At 42.4% G+C, this 26,946-nt stretch overlaps 1 protein-coding gene across 1 annotated transcript in view; it reads left to right on the top strand.

The window, feature by feature from the left end:
* Nucleotides 1-3,517: 3,517 nt before the first annotated feature.
* CLDN10 (claudin 10) overlaps nt 3,518-26,946 on the top strand; it is a 61,831-nt gene continuing 38,402 nt past the window's right edge. Inside the window, exon 1 of the mRNA XM_062575837.1 lies at nt 3,518-3,731. Coding sequence (XP_062431821.1) covers nt 3,518-3,731 — 214 coding nt within the window. The remainder of the gene's footprint in view (nt 3,732-26,946) is intronic.

The raw sequence follows: 26,946 nt of genomic DNA, 5'->3' as shown, positions 1-26,946 counted from the left end.
TCTTCAGCTTCTCCAGAAGTCTTGGGTCACTTACTCTGTCTCTGTAAGTTCTTGTTTTGCTGCTTGCCCAGCTTCCCCATGGTTATGTAGGCCTCTCATAACTCTCTTCGCAGTGTTCAGGATCAATTTTTGCAGTCCATCCACTCTGCAGAGGAGTATCTTCAGCATTACTAGTTGCCTATCTAGAAAACCCTCCCCATGCTACCTTAACTACCTCCTTTGTAGAGCTCTCCTTTTCCTTATTCAGATGATACTTGGATTTTGTTACACTTAGTTCTTTTTTTTTAATTTTACTGTACCCTTCCCCACAACTAATTCAGTTTGCTAAAGTGTACATGTCTGTGTGTAGGACCATATATGGTCAGCAATCAGATCTGTATCAGCCAATGTACAACATACAAGTCATCCAGGTTACTGCAACTCTATATAGACCAAAGTAAAAATAATAAATTGGGGGCTACAATTTACCAGTATAAGCGGTCCTGACCTGCTGAAAAGGTGTCATCTGTATTCAAAAATTGCCACTGAACTGATTTTAAAAAGAGGTATCAGTAGTAATAGCAATATCACATGTTACTCCTGTAGTTTTCAATTAAATAGGGTCAGTGATATGTCACATGATCAGCTAGTGCCTTGTGTGGCGTTCTGAAGCAACAGTTCAAGGGAGGCCTGTAGCAATACTTTCCCTTTTCCAACTTTATATTTAAATACTCATTAAGCTATCAGCTGTTGTCCAAGTTTTGTCTGTTCAATAACAAAAAAAAGAAGCTTTGATACAATGAAAAACACCATTAACAGGTTAACTTTCAACTTTGCCTTGAACTTCTTAAATGACTGATTAACTTACTTCCTGACAGTTTATAGAAGAAATGAGGGCTGTAAACAGGACTGCTTACTTCTTTCTTATCACTTAAGTATCTGTTTAATTTATTCATCACTCACACACTGACTGCCTAGAAACAATGCGGGGTAAAGCGTTTCTAACCATGAAAGTCATGCACTAGATCAGAATCAGGATCAAGGCCAAGAAGTTGCTAAGTCCTACTTCAGCCCTAAAAACACAGTCTACAGTTCAAGTAGTGCCTATTCCTTGTACAGGCATGCTCCATTAAAATAAGTGACTTTCAGTATCCCAAGAGCGTGACAAATATGAGCAAATATATACTGGATAAGGCCCTTGTGTATCATAATCTAACACTGAGAAAGGAAAATGGTTTGTTCTTAGGAGTTTGCATTGCAGTTCATTTAGAAACAGAAATATAAAATTTCTTCCTAGCATAATACTTGTTTAAAGGAAAAAGAACCTACTGAGCAGGTACCTCTGGCTTTGAGGCACATTGCTAAGAAGCAAGCAGGCATCCCTGTCCCGCTGAGCCTGAGTAGCTCACTGCAGGCCACGTTGGTAAGGCACACTGCCGTGCATAGTGAGGGACAGAGCAGGCAGAGATTTGTCAGTGGTCGCACCCAACCCAACATCCCTGTGTCAGTCGTTGGGTGCAACCCTCTGTCCCCTTAAACAAACAAGTTCTCAGATATTTCTGGATCAGTGAGGAGAGCACTCAGCGCAACTCCAGAACAAGGCCTGGATTTAGCACTGGGTATCAAACATGCCTTTGGGCTTCTCCATGCACTCAGCCAATACGACTGTCAGAGAGATGGTTTGCCAAAAAATACCTAGTGACATTTCTTCTCAGTCTCCTACATTAACTAACGCAGCCTTTGATAAAAACAAAACAAAACAAAACAAAACAAAACACCATTTCTTGCAACAGGTTGAACAAAAAACAGTATTAGCTCCTAGTAATCTGCTTCAAAGATAGGCCCATTTCTATATTCTCCTCTATACAATTTCAATGTTAGTGAAAAATGTGAAGGATTACATAAAGATTAACTCTTGTCATAGGACAAATATATTTAACTATGTGTGACTACATCATTTGACAGCAAAGAAAAACTGATGCTTGCAGTCTGTGTAATATTGTCCTCAGCGTTAAAAAAAATATAGTATTGCTGTATTATAGTATTGCTGTATAGCAAAACTGCATTCCTTCTCTCTAGAGCTGGCCATGTTCATGAAAAGCTTTCTGTGTATGCTTGATGCATAAGATGTGAGTCTACTAATTAATCTGAAAAGAAATTCCTTCTTGTAGTGTAATTCTTTGGTCTGTATAACCATACTTTTGGGTATCACTGCTCAATGCTGAACCCAAACCTGGATAAAATGGAAATATCAGGTGATCGCCCGACAGGACAGTCTTTGTAAAACTCCTCTTGGTCGTATCAGTGATGTTTTAGTTTCCTTGGTACTTCTACTTGAGTTCTGGGAAGTCTAGAAGAAAAGTCAGATGCCAAAGCTGTAACATGGAGAAGCAATACTGAAAATAAAAAAAATAAAAGCATCCAAGAGGGAAAAAACAGACTACTATCCCTGTCAAAAGTAATGGTGTATATTCAACATCCAGGGTGATCTCATGTCACCAAATGGCCTAACTCCTCTTCAGAGAAGAGGCAAAAAGGACCAGAGCATTAAGATAGCCACAAATAAAGGTGTATGTTGACACCTCAAGAGACTGAAGGCCACATATGCCTGCAAAGCTGTACATAGATCCCACATCAGTAATCACAGAGTTTGCTCAAGAACAAGAAATGGAATAGCTATTTCGATATGGTGTTATGTCTGGACTGAGTTTTTATTAAATCAGCGATAGCCTTTCAGGACCTCAGCTACTCTGCAGCACAAGGTCATAGGAGCTAGTCAATGGACAGCGGATATTTCTGTGCTGTTTGTTGTGCAGAGCAGACATACCATAAGAAGTAGTATATTTTCTATGCTGACTTTTGACCAGAGAATAAACCTGGATAGGAGCTACATGACGAAGTCCACTCTGCTCACCACTGCAGCTGTCTCACTTCTTAGGGACCACTTGCTGTTACTGTTGTTACACTAGATTTAGTGTCCTACAAATACACTCACAGCCTCTGCCTCCAGGCTGTTACTGTCTTTGAAGCAGAGCTGCTTGCCTGATGGCTAGCTACAGCTGAATTAATTTCACAGCCTTTTAAACCTGTATTTTCAAGTGTTATGTGATCCTCCTAAAATGTTACGGTAATCTGTTAAATGGCGCTGTACAGTTTGGACTCTGACCCGTTTTTGCTAGATTGCGATGTTTCTAAGTTTCCAATTAACTAAAAATTAAGCATTAACAGGAATACTTTAATTGAAAAAAATATGAAAAAAAATAATTATTTTTTACAATTGGAAATTAGTAAGTACCAGTAGTTAGCTCCTATAAAATTGTACCTTGTCTTTCTTTCTAAACATTTGCAGTGCCTGAGGCCTTTCTTAAATCACTCCAGCATGACAATTTCTTTCAGCCACATTAACTTTCTGTAACAAGTGTTACTGAACTTGTTCAAGTATAATTTGCTTATGTTATGCCTTTTTACTTACTCACATGACTAAAGTACTTTTCTCTTCTCACAGTAACATTATCAAGTGCGTGGGTGACAGTGAAACATGGTAGGAATACAGATTATAGCTTTTATTTTTTGTTTTTGTGGGCTAGGAGCTGTTATTGCTGCTACTGCATCTAATGAGTGGAAAGTCACTAGCCGAGCATCATCTGTTATCACTGCAACCTGGATTTTCCAGGGCCTTTGGATGAACTGTGCAGGCAATGCACTGGGCGCTTTTCACTGCAGACCTCACCTTACTCTTTTCAAAGTAGAAGGTAAGTAAGTGTAATTTAACTGGAACGTATGGAGAGATATGTGTATTGCAAGATGTGAGTCTGAGGAGAAAAAGATTATTTTGGCTTGTGCAGGAGATTATGATTAAAGCATTGTTATGAATATAATTAAAGGATACTGTAGGCTGAATATCAGAAACAGCTTCCTGAGGATGATATGTATTCCAAGAAAAGACAGTAATCTCTACTCTGTGGTTAGCAATACAAGATAAGTATCCTGGACAAAATTCCAGTAAATACACTATCAGTAACAAACCACTGTTAGTAGAAAGATGGACAAAACTGTATAAAAGGTGTTTTCTAGCTCTAATTTCCATATGAAAATAAGGATGTTGCGTGCTGCATAGGGAGAGGAGGACAGACAGTAAGATTTGTGTCAGTAATTGGAATTCTTTTTAAAATCTACGGAAATTGGAGAGCAAAGAACTGTGTCTGTGAATACTTCACAAATAGTCATGTGTTGAAAATTAAGTCCTTGTGTATATGCTGCTGTATTAGGGGCTAATATTTTAACTTTAAAGATTGAAGGTGTGCTCTTTCAGAATATCTACTTTGATGGAAAGAGCTGCATTTGGAAGCTGTCTATCAAAGTGTAAAAACAAACAGGGGCTGCTTACCTTAAATCACAAAAGATTTATCTCAGAGCTGGTGGCTATCTACAAGTGTGCTAAAGAAAGTGTTTTGTCTTTTGCTCTGCATATAAAGCAGTAAATGAAGAGGTTTGTCTTCTATTTGCTGCTAAGCCTTGAGATACTAGGCAAGATAATGTTTTTACTGAGATTGTGCCTAACAGCACGGCTTGGCTGCCCGTAGTATTTGCTTCCCATAAGGGCAGGGGCAGAGGAACTGCTCTCCCCTGGACGGCAGCATGTGAGCAAGATGGAGTCAGGCCATAGTAGGAAACAACAGGTTAAGATACGGGTATTTTAGGGAATAAAGAACAAAGTCTAGGCTAGAACCAGCTTTACAAAGTCTTTATGAGCCCAACAAGAAGCATAATTAGAAAATGCCAGCAGCCAGTGCCTGAACCAGATCTCAAATGTGCATGGTTGTTACTGTAGTACATAAACAGCCATGTTTATATAATAAACAGTGGATAAACAGTATCATGCACACACAATGCAGACGCACAACACACACGTGGAGACATGGAAAAGTGGGGATGTTACAAGCCCACATCTTTCCTCACCTCTCACCAGCCCCGAGGCCAGACTGCATGCTAGGACAGGCAGATTGACTCCCAGGCTTCTGGAAGAAAGAGAAAGTTTTGTTAGCAACTTAGTGGGATAGGTATTTCTTTCATAATGCATTTCTGAAGCTTAAATACACCACAGAACCTATCTCCTTCACCTTCAGGGTATTTACTCACTTTAACAATTAAAAAAGAAAGCTGTTTGTCTGAATGCTGTTTCGATGGTTCTTGATCCTGCTGCCACTGTGCAGCTTGATTTTCAATAAGGTCAAGAAAACTCTTACATGTACAGAGGATTTTGAGACAAAATTCACTGAATCATTTTTGTATGCATTTTATCATGCTCTCCTCCAAGCCATTGCAAATCACATGTGAGGGATATGAATGAATAAAAATATTTTTACTTTCTTAAAGAATGCTATTCATCAAAAAATAAAAGGTATAGAAACATACCCTTTAAAAGCTAGTATTCTCCCTTTGTAAATAACCATTTATGCATTGTTTTTCCAGAGATTTAAAGAAAAAGGCAACTCTTCTTCTCAGGCATGTACAGTCAAATTTGTTCAAAACAATATGAAGTACTTTAGCAACTACAGACTTGCATTATTATTACTGTTATTATTTCTACAAAAACTTTCTGAATAATCAGCTGTAATCAATTTGCCACTTATACTCTGTATTGTTACTGTTATTTTGGGCACTAACAGGTGGAATCTTTAATAAGCAAAATACATACGTTATGAGTATGCATATATCCTTTAAATAATATACTTAAGCATCCTAGTAAAATTTTGCTTATCTGCTGCTTAGAGTAACACAGAAAAGAAATTCACAACAAATTAAGGGAATTGTCCTTGTTAAAATGAGAGGGTAGCAAGCTGCTGAACTGACATTTAGGAAATCTAATTTTAACCTGTCATTTCAAGCACCAGCAAAGGGTAGTGTTACATGTAGCATAAATTCAAAAAGAGTGAGGTGTTTGGTTTAGAAAACCTCCTAAACATAAATTCCTGCTAATCTGAAGGAAACAATAGTTCAACAGGGATAGGGCTTTTCACTCTGTCCTGCATTGTAAAATAGTAAAGCACTCATATTAAAGAAATAATAAACTCACATCTGTGCCTTCAGAGCTTAAATGTGTCATCATTATTGCATACTGACTGGAGGCTAGAATGGCAAAAAACCTTTCTCTACTACACATTTACGATTTTATGAAATCTATCTGCAATTTGTCCTGCAGCCAAAGATAACTCTGTTACACTGGCTCCTTACCGTATTCCTGTCTATCCATCCTTAGCTTTCCCCACAACAAGCATTAGCAGTAAATAGCATGAGTCACTTCTACTCCAAAGCAGATTGATTTGGTCATTATTGTTTGGATGCACTTCTGGCAGCTTTTGAGGGGGAGACTTCTACATCAGCTCTATCAAATTTTAAGATTCCCCCCACACACACTTAAATCACATTAAGTAAAGCTCGGACCCTGAAGGTCTGTGTTGAGCAGGACCCTAGTGCAGTCATTGGCCGTGTGTATGTGCATACTGGAGCTGTCAGCTGGAGGACGGGTTGTGCTGACAGCGGGACAGCCAAGGCAATAGGATCTCAGCCTGTACAACCCAGCCCATCTACAAATCTTGAGCAGTCAGTGTTTCTTGAGCTCTGGTTAGCCCAGCTGCACTGCTAATTGTTCCAAAGCTAGCTGGGCTGAGTCCATATATGCATGTGCATGAACATGTACAGACAGCCACAGTGCAATTGGCCACAGTCACTGAAACACTCACATGAAAAATACTGGAGGAGTATGAAGTATTTACTGTAGCGCAATTAGTAGTAAGTGTTGTCATAGTTACAGTTACCTAAGGCAATGTTTGTGGGACATAGCGGTATCTTTTATTAAATAACTTACTTAGGGAGAAACAGGCAACAAAGTCATTTATCAGGTCTGACACAAATGCACAGCAAATATCACACTAAATATTATCTGGGAACATTTTCTCTTCAGTTGATTTTGTTAATCAATACACCAGATACACTCGTGAAAATTGTACATAGGCATAAAATCACGCAATCAATAAATGAGAGAAACCAGAATTAACAGAGAATATGGTTTAACAAAACCACAAGCACATTACTGACCTCTCAGCCCTTATCAGTAAGAAAGATCCACAAAGTACCTTCCAAGAGTGAGCCTGGGAGCTCCCTTAGAGGCTGTCTTGGACTCCAGAAAAATACTGACTTTTTATGGCAGTTTCCACCTAGTCCATGAGTGAAAAGTAGCACCTCTTGCTAATTCCTCAGTGCTCCACAGGCACTAGTTACCTCTATTCTCCTTCCTCCAGGACTTATCACTTTGAATTCTAACAATCCCAGAATTCTTTGAATTTGATGAGAATTAGCTTTAGTTGTCCTAGACAGCCACTGCTTAGATATTTTACTTACTCAAATATTCTGCTTATGGTGATGCTGCAGAGAGCTGCTTTGCTCACATAAGATGCAGAAATTTAAATCTAGCAAACTGAATAGTGTCCACGTCCCTTTCATATGACACTTTCTTAATCCAAGGCAGCAACTAGCCCTAGGCCTGTTCAAATTATGAGTTCAAAGTTCAGCACTTTGCAGCATATGGTGCTCTGTTTCATGGTTCCTCTGCAATCTTCTGTTTTCCATGGAGTGCATTCGGGGAGCTATACGAGAAACTAGAAGTGCTCTGCTTTGAGCCTCATCTCCTCTGATGACCTTTTAGTTTTGCCAGTGCCTTTCTTAGTGGAGCCAAATGGTGTGAGCATTGCTATCCTGATGGTAACCAGTACAGAAAGGATAATGCACATGCATTCGAGTCTTGTAGGCCGATAGATTTGGATCTGCTGTTTCACAAAGTGGTCGTCATGATTCAGCTAAGGAAAGAAAGGAAACGGAAGAAAAGGCGGTTCCTATTGCAGCATCTGCACCAAGAGCTGCTTTGCTCAGGCAAACAACATTCGTGTTCAGCTGGGAAGGGGAGAGCGCTACAAAACCAATATGGACAGCAAAGCTTCCAGATGATGCTGGCAGCTTTCCCACAAGCCTACACAAAAGCTCAATGTGAAGCGGGAAAAGACTACCTGGAGAGGTGCTCTCACTCGACAGGAACTTCTCCCCAGAGGAAAACACACTATACACGATTGAAAAACCTCAAGGCAGCCTGACAGCCAAGGCTCACCCACCGCGGACACGTCAGACACTTCGAGGAGGGAGTCGGTGCCGGTCTTCCCTGGCAGCTGTCCCCACCACTTTGCGTACATGCCCAGGGCCGGGGCGGGCAGGGGGTGCGCTGGCTCCCCTCCCCACGGCCGCCCCCTGCCCGCCGCCCCCAACCCGCCTCTCTCCATGGTGCTGCAGGGCCGGGCCAGGCCGGGAGCGGCGGGCCAGTGCGGCCCTCCACAGCAAAAAGGGAGCAATCCCGTGGGAGCAGGCTCCAGGGAGATTTTCTTCAGATTTGATGGCCAACCACCGAGGTGCTTCAAACAAAGGGGTGCTCCAAACACGGGGGTCCTGTCTGGAGATTAGAGAACTATGTCTAAGAACTTGTCTGGAGCAAGCAAATCATTTTAGGAAAAATAGTAATTGAAGGGAGGTGAGATTGTTTTGTGTTCAACAGACTGAACAAGCCCTCGGTTAAACTTTTCTGCCCAGTGAGTACAATGTGCTGATTTAGAAAACACGAAACCAAAACAGCATTGGCAAGGTTCCTTGGTGGGGGGGAGAGAGAAAGAGAAAGGCGGGGGGACACACTAGGATAAGTAGTGCAAATTTAGAAATGATGACGTTGAGGCATTATGGCTTAATTCCAAAGTGCTCTCCAATTCTCGCTAGGGAGAAGGGCCACTGTTTGAGTTGCCTGCATGTCAATGGCATGCATAATTCCAGCCTAGAGAGTTCTGTGTCTGTAGAGTAATAGGGTGTTTAATCTTGGCAACAGAAGGTTCTCCAATGTCACAGTTTGTGTCTTTATTGTAGCAAGCCTCTTTCCAGGCTCATGCCCTCTATTTTAAGAGCAGATGGCTAGGTCTGCGCTCTGCCTAAATGAGATATCCTGAAATGCATGTTTGGTCTCCAGAGAAAGCTGGTAATACACTAGAGGTCACCAGATGTCAATATGCAGCCAATGCCTTGTGGGATATATTGTATTTTATGCATTGTATATGATTGCACTCACACACACTGACAGTGAAAGAAGTGAATTAAACAGTTCAGACTAGGTAGGGGTTAGTCTAAGAAAAAAAATGGGTCTCATTCAGCTGCTTTTAAAGTAAGGGGAGGAGGAACTGATACCTGTATAGCAGAGCCATTCAAGAAGCAGAGAGTGACATTTGACCTGATAGTCCCTGGTGGAATAGATATGAACCGAAGGAGGGGGCTAACTCCCAAGTATCCAAACTGTTTGACCCCAGGGAGGTCCATAGTTTTGCAGTAGATCCAAAGCAAAACCTAATGCTTCCCTGTGGTAAGTTACAGAGGAAGCCTCCAGAGCCCAGGAGTCCCCTGAGAGGCAGGACCACTCTCTGAAACCTCAATTTTTGGATCTCAGAGTTGAGAAATTCTAGGTTAGAGGTTCTGAAGTGGTTGAGAACATTCTGAAACTTCATGAATACAAACCATAATGAATCACTCTTTACTGCAGTTTACTATGGAGATTTTCTGGCCCTGGCCAATTAGTTAAACTAGAGCAGTCCAGGGAAGCTATGGGGCAAAGGGGAGAGAGGTGTCATAGAATCATAGAATGGTAAGGTTGGAAGGGACCTCTGGAGGTCATCTAGTCCAACCCTCAGCGTAGCCCATCTGGGGATTGAACCCACAACCTTGGCCTTAGCAGCACCATGCTCTAAACACCAGCTGAGCTAAACTTGCTCCCAGGTGTGCCTACTAGGGAGGTCTGCAGCCACAAAGATATGCAGAGAGAGCCCAAGAAATGCAGAGCTTGACTGCATGGGACTCACTGCAAAACACTGAGGATGGGGGCACAGAAAGCCAGCAGCCAGTTTTGGAGGAGAAGCTGACCCAGAGGGTTACAAAAGATAGACTTTGTGATTGTTCTAAAACCTGTAAGGTTCCAGGAGGACGTAAGGCATTGCAAAGCAGCCCATGTTTACACCTGGACAGCATTCCTGCAATTCCTCTTCTGTGCTATAAGCCTTCTGTCTTCATGCCTTTGTCCATGGGCAGAGGTTGAGGTGCTGCGCATCTTTTTTTCACTTTTGTCAGGATATAGGCAAGAGTTATGCTGCTTTTGCGTCTCTTCAGTTATCCCTACTCTGACAGATTTTGTCTGGAGGACAGTTGCCTGGAGACAGTCTTCATCTGCAGAAAGTCACTGATGAAGCCTGGAAGGTGAAAGTGCTGCTGTTTGCTAAGATGGTTCCCATGCAGCTGGTGCAGGGATGGGAAAGCAAAGCTTGTTATTGAGGCATTAATAACAAAGCTCTTTCATCTTCTCATACTCACGCCAGGATAGATTGCTATCTATGCTTTGATTTTCGCTTTCTTTGATTACTTTTACATAGCAGCAGAGAGTGTATTGCAAAATGAAAAGGACTCTGCAGTAGTTGGTATGCAGCCAATGTCTTAAGATACCTCTGTTCTAACAGGTTTGTGCCCAGGTCTGCCTTGTGAGCACTCAGGTGGGTGCAGGAAGGTTCCCCGCAGCATGAACATAACTCTTATAATTTTTCAACAGCCATGCTACATCCAGGGCTTCATTCAGATTAACACAGTTATTTTTAAAAGTCCCTGCAGCAGAAGCAGAGGGGAAATCTGGTGAAGACAGCTATGGTAGGTGGGTGGGAGACAGAAGGAGGCTGAAGTTCAAACCATTATATGGTTTGGGAATTCATGTTGCTGAGATTTAAGATTTTAAATCTTTAGCTTTCCAGTACATACAACATTTTGAGGGAATAGAAGAAAGGGGAGGAGGAAGGCTGAGCAGCAGACAGCTTGAGAAGGGACACGGGGGGGGAATCAGCACAGCCAATGGTCATGAGATTAGGAACTGTAGAAATATATATATACATATGTATATATATATATACACACTTTAAAATCTTTACTGTGGACACAACATGGAATTGACTGGGCAGGTAAGAGACAAGTGCTAATTAGGTAGAGCAAACGTGCAATACAGACTATAGGGGTATTAAATCCCTCAATGCAGGTGTTATTCGATATCTCATGGTACTTACAAGGAGCTTTCCAAAGTCAAGCAAGATGCTAGATGGGCACATACATTTTAATGGAGCTGTACACATGGGGTTCTTTCATGTAGCCCATATATCAATCCTACAATTTCTTGTTATCCTTACAGTTTGTCTCTGGAGTGGATGGTGTTTTAGAGGCTGACTAAAGTATTCTCTGGGTGTTTCACTGATTCGAATGAGAGTAAATCCTTGCAGCAGAGCTGTTACCAGGGTGTTGTTGCAGGCTTTAGGTTCCTGCCACCTTTTTCAGGGGTTTATTCTATGACTCAGTCCTGATGAGTGTTGAAGTTAGTTGGCTGTTCTTCTGCAGACACCAGTTAGGCACAAGACATGTCTAAGCTTTATATTCTGTTACACAGTAAATTTTTTCAGGGCAATGCATACTGATTCATATTTCCAAAGGAAATGAGAACTCAGAAGTTCTAAATTTCCGCTGCAGATGGACATCTGCCAAAACATTCCATTATTTGGAGACTGTCTTTTCCTTCTCCAACAATGAATTTATAAACAGTAACACAGAAAGTCACATAAAAGCCTTTCTATTGATATTTCATCCTGTAAGCAGCAAAAGAAACCAGACCGCAGCCATCAAGAAGCAGTGAAAGTAGCTCTCTAACCATATCTCAATACACTGTTTAACTGGGCTACCAGCAGCACAGGCCTCTCCAGAGATGTGGACAGCTTCTCACCTGCAAACTCACCATGAGCCCAAGCAGCTGCCCGGGGCACAATATTCTCTGTAGAAACCTAATGGTTCACATTTAACCTTCATAAAAATTCAGCATCTTAAAAATGTCATCCTTTGGTAAGTCATAATTTTGTTCCTCTATGTGCAGCAAAACTAAGTTCCCCCTCAAGCAGACCTGTTTTACTTGATTGGTGCAGGGCTAGGACTCAGCAGGCTTTTTGACTTTCATAAGTGCGTTCAGGTTCAGACCAAGGCACCCAACAAACATGTCCTTACAGTGCAAAAGCCAAATCTTCAGTTTTCCTGATGAACTGGCTATCATCTTGTTAGCTACATCTTCCTACCCAGAGATAGGATTTGTTAAAATCCCAAGAGGGCGCTACCTGACCAAAGAAAGCACCAATCAAGAAGTCACGCAGCTTCAGTTGGAGCTTTAGACCTGGGCTTTTAAAATGAGAGCAGAGGACAGGATCTTAGCGGAAAGCGGATAAATTATTTTCCTTCCTGGCAGGGATTTGGGTTAATTCCTGCTGAGTCAGAAACACTCGCTGCAGGCACAGATGGCTCATGGCAGCCAGGACTTCTCGCCCCACATCCCTGGTACAGTGGGCTGGCACCACTCACCAAGCTCTGCTGGGAAGGTCACTGCTTGTAGCGTTCTGAACATCAGTGTTTCCGCAACAGCACAGCCACCTCGCTTGTCCTCTGCCAACACCGGAGCCTCAGTCCTCTTTACTTTTATTCCTCAGCACTCTTCTCCCAAGGGTATCTCCAGCTGAGATTGTCACAGGGCTCCTTTCTGTTTCTTGTGGAACTTGGGGTCTGGCAGCATGGGCTGCAGAGAGATTTTCCTGTTACATCTGCTTGGGGAAGGGTAGGTGGAGAGCAGCCCCCCATTTAGCTGTTTGAGATGGGTAGATCCTTCCAGGAGGCTCTGTTCCCAGGGATCCAAGATGAAGTACCAGGTAGGATAGTCTAAGTCAAAGAAATAATCTATAGCTGAAACTGTATGCATCTGAAGGAGCAGAAAGCCATGGATGCTACCGTTCCTCTTGCCTAAAAGTGTAGTTGGAGATGGTGACATTCTGTGGAGGGGTGTTACGTGAAATAAAGGGGTTGTGTTTCACCAGCACTGAGTATCCCAGCTCCTTTCCAGACTGCATTACAAGAGAGAGCTTACTCCCCGAAGGTCAGTGGCCAGCTGGAGTCTGCAGCTAGCATGTCCCACATCATCAAAGCTGCTCATTGACCTGCTCTACTCAGGGGACACTAATAGTCCAGTCCTGGGGCCTGATTTTGACTGCTCTGTGGTGCCCACACACTATCCACAGCACCACTGTGTTTCTTGACAGCATCACAGGCTTTTCATTGCCCACTTCCTTTCTTACCTCTGCAACAGCAGCCACAGGGGGAGCCAGGGGTATCACATGCTGTAACCACAAGTCAGCACACAGTTCAACTAACTTGCTTGCTGTAGGTGCAGCTCCCTTACCCTTGCTGATGGTGGTTGTCCTTCCCAAGGAGTGTGCTGGGCATGGTCAGGGAAGGAGGCAGCAGAGGAGAGACAGGCTCAGCCGGAGCAAATGCCCTTCCTCTCAGGGAAAGGTTACGCCAGCGTGTGAGCCCTCGCTCTGATACCTAGTGCAGGAGCAAGGTGGGCTGCTAGGAGGCCAACTGTGAAGGGGTGGGGAAACCTTCCTCTCCCTTCCCTTGGCAGCTGGCACCCATGGAGCAGAGCGCTGTCACACTGAGAAACACTGCATGTGTTACAGGAACAAGCACAAACATTTCCAGCCGAGGTACTTAATACAACTCTCTTTGCCAAGTGGTTTCGCTACCTTGTTTGGTTACATTTAAGAGAAATGTTGTTGCTCAAAGGAGAAAATAAGTGGGGATGTTTCCCCTCCCTCACCCTTCCGGTCTGCAGATCCAGGCATCTCTGGTCTATAGTTCCCTATAAACAGAAGAAGGAGCTTTTGTGGAGCCCGTTGATAAGAGATACTCCACACCACCTCACATCCCACTGACTTTTATTATTATTTTTATGTTTGTAATAATATGCTAATGCTGGATCATTTCCTTAAGGTCACTTGCTAGTTGTACTGCAGTGCAGTGATTGCTCAGGTTACTGCAGAGACTAATGGAAGGCCCCAGGGCAGAGTAAAGCATAAATTAATTGTCTCGGCCAATTGAGAAGATTTGCGTTTAATTAGCAAGATTTGAGTGTGCAAGCACCACTACAGCCTGGCCCCAGTGGAAGCCCAGAGGAAGAAGAGAGGAATAGCTTTCTCTTGCTCTCCTCTTTATTGGGAGCAGTCTGCAAGAAAATAAAACACTTGTAGCCACAGTCAGTGACTCCAGCATGGAGCAGCTGGGACACACAGCAATAAGAGAGCTCCTAACAGAATACATAGGCCACAGCCACCTAAAAAGAAATCAAACAGCTTAATGGAAGCACATCATTAAACAAATTTGGAAGTGATGAGTCACAAGGAGCCTGAGAGAAAAGCAGTCCAGCCACTAGTTCGGTCTAAAGAAACAGTGCAGCCCTAGTCAAAGCTGCTGCAGGATGTCTACCTGCATCTACCAAGCACTGCCTAAACATCCCCAAGGTAACACCAGTGTCAGCACTGATGTCCTCAGAGTCCGGCAGATCTTGGGTGCAGCAGTGTAGCCCAGCAAGTCTGATGGAAAGTCCTGCACTGCACATCCCCTTCCAGAACACTGGCATCCCCAGAGGAGCTGTCTAAATGCAGTGGAGGCGAAGTGGCCTGAGGTCAGGGCCCTTAGCTGGTAACTTGAAAATAAGCTGCTGGAAAGTGAAAAGCAAACCTGCCAGGTGCAAAGGCTTTGTGTTGAAGAACCGCCCCCAGGAAGCCTGAGAATTTTGCCACCGCTTTCAGTATGAGAAGGACTGGGCCCAAGTTCTCTGCAATCTTGGCAAAGGCTGAGGATTCAAGCAGGAGGAGTTAGACCAGTTCCAAGAACGTTTAGCATTTTAATCAGAAGAATGAGCAGGAGTTCTTGTTTAGGGAATCTGAGCATTTTAGCCACCTGTTCTTTGAAATTTTACCACCATAGGCAGTTTCAAATGAAAGTCTGTGTCCAGCAACAGAATTCCCACTGCAGAGGGAATTCTGCAGAGGGTGCCCACTGACTAGTATAATATTGCTGCAAGGTGGTTACTCTTTATAATATTGAAGGGAAAGGATGTATGAAGAAGGGAGAGGAATTAGGAAATAAAGAAATGTATTTTGGGTGTGTTAGACTTGTGAGTATCTCTTTAAAAGAAGAAGGGTTGATGAGAAAAAGTCATTTCCTCATTTTCTCATTTCCAAATGAGATTCATTTCTGTTATGTATGAGTCATACAAAGTGATTTTTGGAGCCAGCGATTTTTTCACTGGTGTGGCTTACTTTCTTCATAAGTAAAAGAAATACCACTATGTTAAGGTCTGATGTTTACGTGGTTATATCTGCTTTCACTTAATTTCACCAACAGCAATATTTTCTAAATGGATCTATTACTTATTTTCCTTTTCTCTCAATGTCCTTGTAGTCTTACTGTTTCCTTCATGCCACTGGCAGAGACAGGATTGTAAACTAGCTCAGTCTAATGTTTGCCCAGTACAGCTGCTTGTGTTGTGTTAAGATTTTATAATCTATTCTCTCGTTTGCCCCAAAATATCTATGTTCTAAACAATTTACTGGAAAATCAATAGAAAAAAAGTCCCACAGCCTTCTGGTCAGCTATCAATCAGTTCTGTATAGTTGGTACAGTACTGATTAATTCAATATCCAGGATCCTCTCAGTTAGGGATCTGACAATGCATGGGGTATTGTAATTGGTGCAGAAAGTCAACGTGTTGCAAAAAAGCAAATCTTAATAAACATGTGAGGTGGCTTCTGCTTGGCTGTACTAAAGTCTCTGCTGCAGTACTATGTCTGGTTTAGTACTACATTTTAGGAAAGATGCAGTGTAATTGGAGAGAGTACAGAGAAGAGCAACTGGAATTCCTAAAGATTTACAAAACATAACCAAAGAAGAAAGACTGGGAGATTTAAAACTGCATAGTCTAAAGAAGAGTAGAGTGAGGAGGGACACAAAAATAGCCTTTAAATATGTAAAATGCAGCTGCAGACAGGAAGAGAGTAATCAGTGTGCCATGCCTAATGGCAATACCACAGGAAATGGTGGGCTTTAATTACCACAGAGCCTGCAGTTTTAGCATTATAATCTAAAAGCAGCTGTCCTGTTTCATCTGTCTAGCCCTTAGCCTGATTTTATTACTTTGTGGTTACCTGAATCAGTCCAACCTTATATCTAGTTATACTGGTTATACTTTATACTAGTCCATTCTAGTTGCCAGAAGTGAAATGTTCACCTAAAGTACTTAGTTCTTATTTTCAACATCCCTTTGCAGCCTGCTTAAGTGGAAAGCTGTAATTCAGAAAATAGAAATTATAAAATATCCAAGGTCCATTTGTTAGTAACCCTTGCTCTACAAAGGATTGTTAATATTATTAAATCCACTTGCACTTTCTTTATATATACTTCCTGCTTTTTGTTTGAGTTAGGAGCGGGCTTTTTGCACTATGTTTGTAGAGCACATAGCTCTGTGTAATAGAATTGTTATCCTTGATTTGGCTTCCTAGATATTACTAACAGATCTACAAGCTAAATGCCCTGAGTGAAGGCAGCACACTCATGTTCATATTGTTTCACATCTCTGTGCTATTTTCACTGCCAAACAATATTCTCCTGATGTATCTTTAAGTTCAAAGCAAGAGCTGAAGCAGCCCAAATGCAGGAGATGGAGAAACAATACAGGTCAAAAAGCTTGAAGTACTCGAGCTGTGTGTATCTTCTTTACATTAAATATAAACAGCACTTCGATAGGAATCTGAATAGCAAATACTCAGTTAACAGCCAGCTCAAGAAAGAGTAAAGTGAAGCTGATAGGAAGAGGCAGTGCTCTAAAGAAGTTTAATGTCTTCTTTAACATCTGAGATTTGCCATGAGATTAGAAGCATATGGATGGAGCAAAGATTAACCAATTAATAATCTTGAGTGGTGTAGCTTCCATATTTCTCCCTTCTTCCTGCATAGGAAATGTTGTAGTGCTTTACCAGGCACCTGGAGTTGAGCACAAATGAGGAGCTGAAATTGCGGCACTGCATCTTGCACCCAGGGCTGTGATTTATCCCAGTGTAAAATGCTGTGTGTGAACTAGGCACCCTCAGCTCTCCTTATAGTCTACAGGCCCTTCTAGGACATGATCCATCCCATCCCAGGGTGACACCTACAACAGGTCAGAGCAGCAGTACAGAACAGCCAAATGACAATAAAAGGGATGATTAGCGAAGGTATAGACATACAGGGATGCCACTGAATTGAATCTTACCTGTATTCAAATCTAGTGCAGTTTTAACTCGTGACTCAATCCAAACCAGAGTACATATGGAGAGCAATCTATTTCTTTCTTGCCCAACTAACTTTCCCATATTCTACATCTTCCTTTCTCCAAATCAGACTGTACCTGAATGAAGCAGCATCTTGGCCCAAAGCTTCTGCAGGTGTAGAGCGCTGCAGCCCTTAGAAACCTCACTGTGGACTGAGGACCCCCTCCCCTCTCAGCGTTATTCAATTTTCATTGAATACAGGATTCAAACTGTATGTGCTACACAAAGACATGTAGCCCCCCTCTTTCCACAACTAGGATGCCCCATGGAACCATGTTTTTCTTTAACAATAGTAGGATGAAGGGCATGAGCATGGAAAACAGAGTTCTGACAGTCATTCCCTGGCAGCCTGCATCTCACTCATGCAAGAGATAATATCAGCTGTTTCCAAAACTAAACTTCACATTTACTCTTTTGACTGAGCTATTCCATAAAAGGTGTGCATGCACACACATACACACTAACACACACACAAAGTCTAGTTGCCCTTCACTCTCTCCTAAGTTTTTTCCTCATACAGAAATAATGCTATCATTCCTGAAAGATGCTTCACTTGTATCAGGATGGTGGAAAAGCAGCTACAGAGGGCAAAAAGGCTAATCACCACGAGTGGTTGGTTAAGCTCAGTTAAGGCTAAGGCTATGTAGTTGCCAGGCAGCTTTGGAGACTCAATGGATGTTTTCACAAAGTGTTTAATGGTTATAATGCACTGAGACAATATAAATCCTTTCCAAAGGAGGCCTTTGTTCAAGTTTTGGCAGTATATCTCTGGCTAGAGTCAAATAAATTAGTCATCAGATAAATTAGTCATGCCAGCTAAGAGAGTGATACCAAGATAAACAGAATGTTTTAGTAATATCCATGAAACAAAGGGATCAGCAAATCTTATTTAAAATTCTCCCGTGTAACTGATGCATAATTAAGCTTCTAACGTGAATGCAAGTGTACTGTTCCAGAGTATGTGATGATGAAGATTGTATCTTTGAAAGTAAATGGGGATCTCCGGATGCGATTAAAAGTAATTTTTGAATTGCTGGTTCCAAGTACTCAATAGCAAAATCTGAAAAATTCAAAGCCTAATTCCTAAATTGCTCCAGTTTTAATGCCAGGGAAACTCCAGACTTTGATGGGGTTACACCAGACTCTGTCTGAATCAGGCCTCAGAACTTAGTCCAATTAAAAATGTATTGTCAAATATTTTTAAAAGAAAGTTACAGGATGTGTTTACAGAAAGCACATTCTGTAACAATTTTTTAATTATTATTTTGGGGGCATACTACCAGCAATCAGGCTCAGTTGATGGCCTTATCCCAAATATATTGCCTTAAATAATCCAATTTACTAGGTCTAAACAACTTGAAGGTTTTAAATTTTTCTTGTCCCAAAACACAGGAAAAATAGTATTGGTACCTTTATAGTTATTCCAGTTATCTTTATGTTTATGTAGGTTTAGCTCAGTTGGTTAGAGTGTGGTGCTAATAATGCCAAGATTGCGAGTTCGATCCCTGTATGGGCCACTCTGAGGGTTGGACTAGAAGATCTCTAGAGGTCCTTTCCAACCTTACCAATTCTATGATTCTATAAGATGATTCTATAATTTGTTCTTTTTTTGTATAAAATGCTTTAAAAAATCTATTTCTATTACCAGTGTCCCACTCCTACTTTCTATTACCCCACCTCTTGGGATGGCTGTCAGACAGTCTGGCAAAGGATCCAGGTTCTGGAGTATGAAAAAAAGACTATCAGCTGCAACAGCATGACCAATGTGACCTGTAGTTTGTGAGAGGGAAGAAGCATTTCTTCTAAGTAGGTTGAGGAAGTCAAAAATGGTACAAGGACACTTCTCTTATCTACTTCATGATTGCTTCTTAGTAGCAGGTCTCTTGGGCCAAAATATTACATTTTGAATGTATAAAGTCAGAGAAGTCAGTAACCAGGCTAACTGGCCTTGTGCACAGAGGATGCAGTTGTCACTGGCTTCAGTTGCCAAAGCTGCTGAAATCAAATGGCAACAGTATTTGAGGGATCCTGAGGAGCCCTCAAGCTGTGTGTGTGGAGCTGCCAAATGTATGCCCGACTTGTCCCACACTGAGTGCCCTGGCCTGGGACCAGCCAGCACATCCCTTCTGTAGCACGTGCAGTACGCTGAGTGAGATGGCAGAATGGCTCAAAATTAGACAGCTGGAGGTAGTGAACTTCTTGTCACAAATGGTGGAGGAGCCTACAAGGAAGGGTGTCCTGCTGGACCTTGTCCTTACCAACAGAGAGGGACTGGTTAGAGATGTGAAGTTTGGGGGCAGCCTTGACCGCAGACCACGAGATGGTGGAGTTCAGAATCCTGCAGGAAAGAAGTAAGGCAACAAGCAGGATTGCAGCCCTGGACTTCAGGAGAGCAGACTTTGGGCTCTTCAGAGACCTAATTGGTGGAATCTCATGGGTTAACGCCCCAGAAGGAAGGGGGGTCCAGGAGAGCTGGCGAGTATTCAAACATCACTTCCTCCAAGCTCAAGAGGAGTGCATCCCTATGAGTAAGAAGTGCAGCAAGAGGGGCAAGAGACCTGCATGGATGAGCAAGGAGCTCTTGGCCAAATTCAGACAGAAGAAGTACACAGAATGTGGAAGAGGGAACAGGCTACTTGGGAGAATGATAGGAATGCAGCCAGAGTATGTAGAGATGCTGTGAGGAAGGCTAAGGCCCAGCTGGAATTGAGTCTGGCAAGGGATGTCAAGGACAGGAAGGGCTTCAAATACATCAGCAGCAAGAGGAGGACTAGGGAAAATGTGGGCCCACTACTGAACGGGGCAGGGGCCCTGGTGACAAGGGATACAGAGAAGGCAGAATTACTGAATGCCTTCTTTGCTTCAGTCTTCACTGCTAAGGGCAGCCTTCATGAATCCTGTAGCCTGGAAGTGAGGGAGAAAGTCTGTAGAAGGGAAGACTTTCCTTTGGTTGAGGAGGATAGGATTAGATTCCTTCTGGGCAGGCTAAACATCCACAAATGCATGGCTGCACCCACAGGTACTGAGGGAGCTGGTGGATGCTGTAGCCAGGCCACTCTCCATCATCTTGGAAAGGTCCTGGAGAACTGGAGAGGTGCCTGAGGACTGGAAGAAAACCAGTGTCACTCCAGTCTTCAAGAAGGGCAAGAAGGAGGACCCAGGCAACTATAGGCCGCTCAGCCTCACCTCCATCCCTGGGAAGGTGATGGGACAGCTCATTCTGGATGTCATCTCCAGACACATGGAGGAAAAGAAGGTGATCAGGAGTAGCCAGCATGGATTCACCAAGGGGAAATCTTGCTTAACCAATCTGATAGCCTTCTAGGATGGCATGAGTGGCTGGGTAGATGAGGGGAGAGCAGTGGATGTTGTGTACCTTGACTTCAGCAAGGCTTTTGACACTGTCTCCCATAACATCCTCCTACACAAGCTCAGGAAGTGTGGGTTAGACAAGTGGACAGTGAAGTGGATTGAGAACTGGCTGAAAGGCAGAGCTCAGAGGGTTGTCATTGGTAGTGTGGAGTCCAGTTGGAGGCCTGTGCCTAATGTCGTCCCCCAGGGCTCAGTACTAGGTCCTATCCTGTTCAACTTTGTCATCAGTGACCTGGATGAGGGGACAGAGTGCCTCCTCAGCAAGTTTGTTGATGATCCCAAGCTGAGAGGAGTGGCCAATACACCAGAGGGCTTGCTGCCATTCAGAAAGACCTGGACAGGCTGGAGAGTTGGTTGGAGAAGAGCCTTATGAGGTTCAACAAGGGCAAAATGCAGAGTCCTGGACTTAGGGAAAAATAACTAACCCTGGCACCAATACAAGCTGGGGGCTGACCTTCTGGAAAGCAGCACTGCAGAAACAGACCTGGAAGTGCTGGTGGATGACAGGTTGACCATGAGCCAGCAATGTGCCCTTGTGGCCAAGAAGGCCAATGGTCTCCTGGGGTGCATTAGGAAGAGTGTTGCCAGCAGGTGGAGGGAGGTGATCCTGCCCCTCTCCTCAGCCCTGGGGAGGCCTCATCTCAAGTACTGTGTCCAGTTCTGGGCTCCCCAGGACAAGAGAGACATGGAGCTACTGGAGAGAGTCCAGCATAGGGCTACAAAGATGATCCGAGGGCTGGAGCATCTGCCCTAGGAGGAACGTCTGCGAGAGCTGGGCCTGTTTAGCCTGGGGAAGAGAAGACTGAGGGGGGATCTTATCAATGTGTACAAGGACCTGAAGGGAGGGTGTCAAGGGGACGGGGACAAACTCTTCTCAGTTGTCCCGTGTGACAGGACAAGAGGCAATGGGCAGAAACTGAAGCACAGGAAGTTCTGCCTGAACATGAGGGGGAATTTCTTCCCTGTGAGAGTGACGGAGCACTGGCACAGGTTGCCCAGAGAGGTTGTGGAGTCTCCTTCTCTGGAGATCTTCAAGGCCCACCTGGATGCAAGCCTGTCTACCATGCTGTAGGTGACCCTGCTGAGCAGGGAGGTTGGACTAGATGATCTCTAGAGGTCCCTTCCAACCTTACTGATTCTGTGATTCTGTGACTTCAGTTTAGTAAAAATTGTGCAAGCCATTGTTTAATTTACAGGTTGAACATGCGTAAGTTATCAAAGCAGTGAGCTGCTTCTGCATTTTAGTCCATACTACTATTTGCATAGATTGCTGAAGAGATTTCTAAGAGAGTCAGGACTGAGAGACCTCCGAGAGAGGTCCCTTCCTTTACGTTACTGAGTACTTGTTTCCATGAGATACCTTGCCCAAAAAATGAAAATCCTCATCATTTACCAAGTCCTTCAGGAGGTCCCATACTAAAAATGACAGTTTTTACCACATTTATTCACCAATGTTGAATTCAACAGGTGTATGCGGAAAGAACATCATCACCTCTGTGCATACCCATGAAATTCCACTGAATAAAGACTCCAGAACAAGATTCATATATATTTATATTATCAAAGCAGAGTAATTTCACAGGTTTCCTTATGGAAAAGCAGAGCCCTTGTTGAGATCAAATTAGCAATCATCTAGTCAAGAGGAGAACTAAAGTTTAACTTATATTACTGCCTTTTTATAGTAGCTTGTATATTGTTGAATTCCATATCTCTATTTTAATTCCAGGAATAATGTTGCATGCTTTGTTTTGAAGGATCAGATTGAAGTCAATATTGTAGTTTTACGGTGAAGGCTGTGCTGTTTTCATTATTACCAGAAACCATAAAAATTTCAGAATTGACAAGAACTAGAGGGAAAATATTTCTTTATCGAATGCTTAGAGAGTTTGTGCATTTGATTGGGCTTCATGAGATATTTTCACTGCTCTGCTGATGGTCAGCTGCATTCACATACTTTGGGGATTATATCTCTCTCATGCAATGCTCCATGGAGGAACCAAAACACAGGCATTGTGCTCAGTTTGCACTTATCAGGAACTACCAAAATCAGAACAAATGTTTATTATAAATTATTATTTTTGGCTCCTAGGAGTACATCTAGGTGCTGTGCAAACACAGAACAAAAAGGGCAGACTCCTTCCCAAACAGCTTACAATCTAGGATGCAAACTTCAAAAGAAGCCACGAGGTTTATCTCAAAAAGAAGGAAGAAGAGGAAGAAGGTGGAAGAGGAACAAGCTTGTTTGATCATGTTGCTTTAAGAAAAAAGAAAGGGAAAACATTTTTAGGATTGGTAGGGTCTGGAGGCTCCTTGTTAAGCTTTTTGTCCAATATGCTGGTAGTTATTCCATCACGCACTGTTGCACTCTCCAGTCTCCCATTTCTTTCTAAAACCTCCTCTGGCAAGCACAGCACACTGCATCTCCTTTTGAAATGTTTGATAGTTTATATAGAGTTATGCTATGTCCTCAAGAAAAGGATCAAAATGTCCAGTCAGACCACACCCAAAAATAAGACCTGAGCCAGAATTGTTAGCAGGAACGTTTCTGCCAGATAGGAAATAGTATCTACACCAGCAGCAGCCCAGGTCCGAGCCATCACTGCCTGCTCAGCAGTGTCCCCCAGGAGCCCATGGTGCACTTATTTGCACTGGACTTTGCAAGTGGCCAGCCTGCAAATGGCAGAGCTTTACACGTGGAAAAAGGACCTCATCTTTCTTAACCCTGAGTTTCACACAAGTGCATCTTAGTGCAGAAAATAGTCTATACAACGAGATGTTTGACCATCTTCTGAGCTAGAAAACAAGCTTATGAGAAAGGGACTAATTATACAAGGGGGGAAGATCCAGGTCTTACTCACAGTGCTCTGAAATCCAATGGGCACTTTCCCAAGTTGTTTAGTGATATCAGAGTTATCAGTAGCACCAGAGTACTTCTCTGGTGTCAATATAGGAAAAATTCAGATGGTACCTCCACTCACAACCTCATACAAATCAAAACTTTAAATTGCTTTATCTGTTCTCCCAAGGAAGAAATTATATAAACAAATTAAAGCTTCACTCATTTAATTCCTGGATTTTTTTTACACAGATAAAGTTTTTCAAGGTGTTTTTTGGATTAAAATAATCCAAGTTTCTTGAGGAGAGGACAGCAAAACAACAGAGATTTCCTGGGAGAAAGGTGACTCTAAACTTTCATGCTATTTGAACTATGTATCTGAAGGTCAGAAGAATATATGTGGAAAACATTTATATAATTAGATAAAGACTGTGTGATCACACGGATTCCCACTAACTACTGTGGAGGCAAAAAGACTCAGTGGTGGAGATTCCCCATGCTGTACCAGAAGCCCTCCAAAATGATTAAGGAGGTTGTGATACCACCTAGAAAGAGATTAAGATAGTAGTCCTCATCTGTAAGGTGCTGCTAATTGCATAATTTGAAACCTTTATCCCATAAAAAGATTAGGATTTTCCCCTTCAGTACAGTTCATATATCTTGCATTGTGCTCTTGTTTTATATATTTGGAGGAATTAATTTGTAAGCTCTGGAAGGGGGCTTTGAAGTATGCACTAGCCTAGTCCTGATCTTCCAAGCAAGAATTTATGTAAGACACATATCCGAGCTTCTGTCTTACACTGAAGAATAAAATAGACCATTTCTTTAGCTCTGTGTCTTGCTTTTGTGCTAGTAATCCACTAGTTATTGCCCGTTGATATGTGTATGATAAAAGCTCTTGATATGGCCAGTTTCATGTGAAACTGGGGTCTAGGAAAAACCGTTATGGGAAGAACTTTATACACATGCATCAATAACTGGCTTTTATGGCAGGGTTAAAGATTTTGCAATTTGATTCCTTAATCCCTTTGTTAAATTATGTTGTACGCTCTATTAATTCTCCTTATTCAGTTTTCTGTTTACCTGCACTTTAGGTAGATCTCAAATATATGGTGAAAAAGTAAAAATATGCTTAGATTTAATAACCCTGGGTCATTTTTATTGATTAGTCAAGATAGGATGGCTGGAAGGTCTTCAGCTATTTAATAAATTATTCATAAGGAAGAATTAGTTAATTCTGCTTAACAGACATTGGTGATTGCTGTTCCTTATGCTTTTCTTACTATTATTTAAAAAAAATCTATCTTCCTTCCTTGCCATGAAGTGTGGAAAGATAGTAATGGTCACAGCTAGGACTTACTACTCAAATCCAAATTACTGTGCATATAGTACTTTCCTCACCTAAAAACAAAAAGGACAGCAAAATGTTATGTTACCCAGGCACAGGTGTTTTTTCCTTCCTCATTTCCTCTTGTTCTTTATGCTGACCTTTTCACCTGGACTTTACTTAGAAAGAGGTGAGGTTTTATGGTGGATAATCTTTTTGTCCTTGGAATGTGCAACGAAGTGAAACTTCTCATTTGTCTTTTATTTTTTGCTATAAATTTAAGTCGTATTTCTCTCAATAGAGATTCAAAAGTTCACTAGTAAAAAAAACTAAAAGGAGTTAACCAGAAGTTCAATGCCATTATGACTAAGACCTGTAACAGCATACAAACCCCATGTAGCTCCACAATACAAAAAACATTATCAAATATTGTTTATATGTTTAATTTGAAACTCACCTTACACAACTCTTGAATGTTAACATGCAAGATTATAGTTGAAGTTTACACCCAGCACTTGTTAATCTGTTTACAGCTTCCTTTAACAATATCAGCTATACACCAAGACCAATGTAATAAGCCTGTTTTTATGTAATTCTGCCATGTGACATCTCATTTAAAAGAGGGCTAGTAAGTGGTAATTATTTTCATAAGGTTGAGAACTCTAGAGGAGACTGACCTTACTTCACTGTGGTACATATCAGCTAGGGCAGGATTCCCATTCAGAAAGGACAGAGGCCTTCACTGATCTCTGAAAAAATCCAAAAATTGTCTGGCAAATAATGTAACAGAATTAGAAATACTTTTATATGCACATACTTTCAATAGCTCTTGTAGCTCTGCCAGTAACAGCAGAATTCCTATTTGCTAGTGATGTTAACAACACGCTGAATGCTAGCACATTCAGGAGAGATCCCTGCAAATCCCTACTGAGGACATCCTTGACAAAAAAGCATTCATAACGATTCAGTGGTGTTTTGGACTTCTGCTATAGAATGATTTCATCAAATTCATAATGCTTTTATTGAGTGTAACAGGTCAAAAGTCTCTAAAAAAAAATCAAGGTATACAACATCTAAGTGCAACTGCCTACCCAGAAAGCCTTCTAAAACTATTAGGAAAGAATTTAGACTGATTTGACATGACTAATCTATTCCTGCTCTTCACACAGCTCTTCATTGCCTTACAGGTATTTACAAATAGTTTATTTGACTACCTGTTCCAGAAATTCTTCAGCAATTGAAGTTAAACAGGTGCATCTATAATTTCCTGTTCTTTTTAAGGTTTGGCACTGTTTGCCGTTTTCCAGGCCTCTGTCACTTTACAAATCCCCCATGAATTTTTGACGGCTCTGCCTAAGCCACCAAGTAAAACAGGCCATATTGGTGTTTAAGACTGCTTAGAACACACTCAGAGCAGATTTGTCTTGGGGAGATCCAGTTGGTATAGCCCAAACTGAGCCATAAATTTGTAGAACTGGTGCTTAGAGGTCTGAGGTCGGAGCTCATTGCTCAGACCTCTTTTATCTAAAAGCACACATGCACTAGAAATTACATAAACATTTCTAAGACTGCTCCAAACTCAGAATCTTATTCCAGACTTTATATAGGACATCTTTCTTCTCCTCATAAAACAACTAACCCTGGCACCAATACAAGCTGGGGGCTGACCTTCTGGAAAGCAGCACTGCAGAAACAGACCTGGAAGTGCTGGTGGATGACAGGTTGACCATGAGCCAGCAATGTGCCCTTGTGGCCAAGAAGGCCAATGGTCTCCTGGGGTGCATTAGGAAGAGTGTTGCCAGCAGGTGGAGGGAGGTGATCCTGCCCCTCTCCTCAGCCCTGGGGAGGCCTCATCTCAAGTACTGTGTCCAGTTCTGGGCTCCCCAGGACAAGAGAGACATGGAGCTACTGGAAAGAGTCCAGCATAGGGCTACAAAGATGATCCGAGGGCTGGAGCACCTGCCCTAGGAGGAACGTCTGCGAGAGCTGGGCCTGTTTAGCCTGGGGAAGAGAAGACTGAGGGGGGATCTTATCAATGTGTACAAGGACCTGAAGGGAAGGTGTCAAGGGGACGGGGACAAACTCTTCTC

Source organism: Rhea pennata, chromosome 1, assembly GCF_028389875.1.
Source record: "Rhea pennata isolate bPtePen1 chromosome 1, bPtePen1.pri, whole genome shotgun sequence".
Lineage (NCBI taxonomy): Eukaryota > Metazoa > Chordata > Aves > Rheiformes > Rheidae > Rhea > Rhea pennata.
Note: the sequence above shows the minus strand (reverse complement) of the source record. Positions and strands in the feature narration are given on the sequence as shown.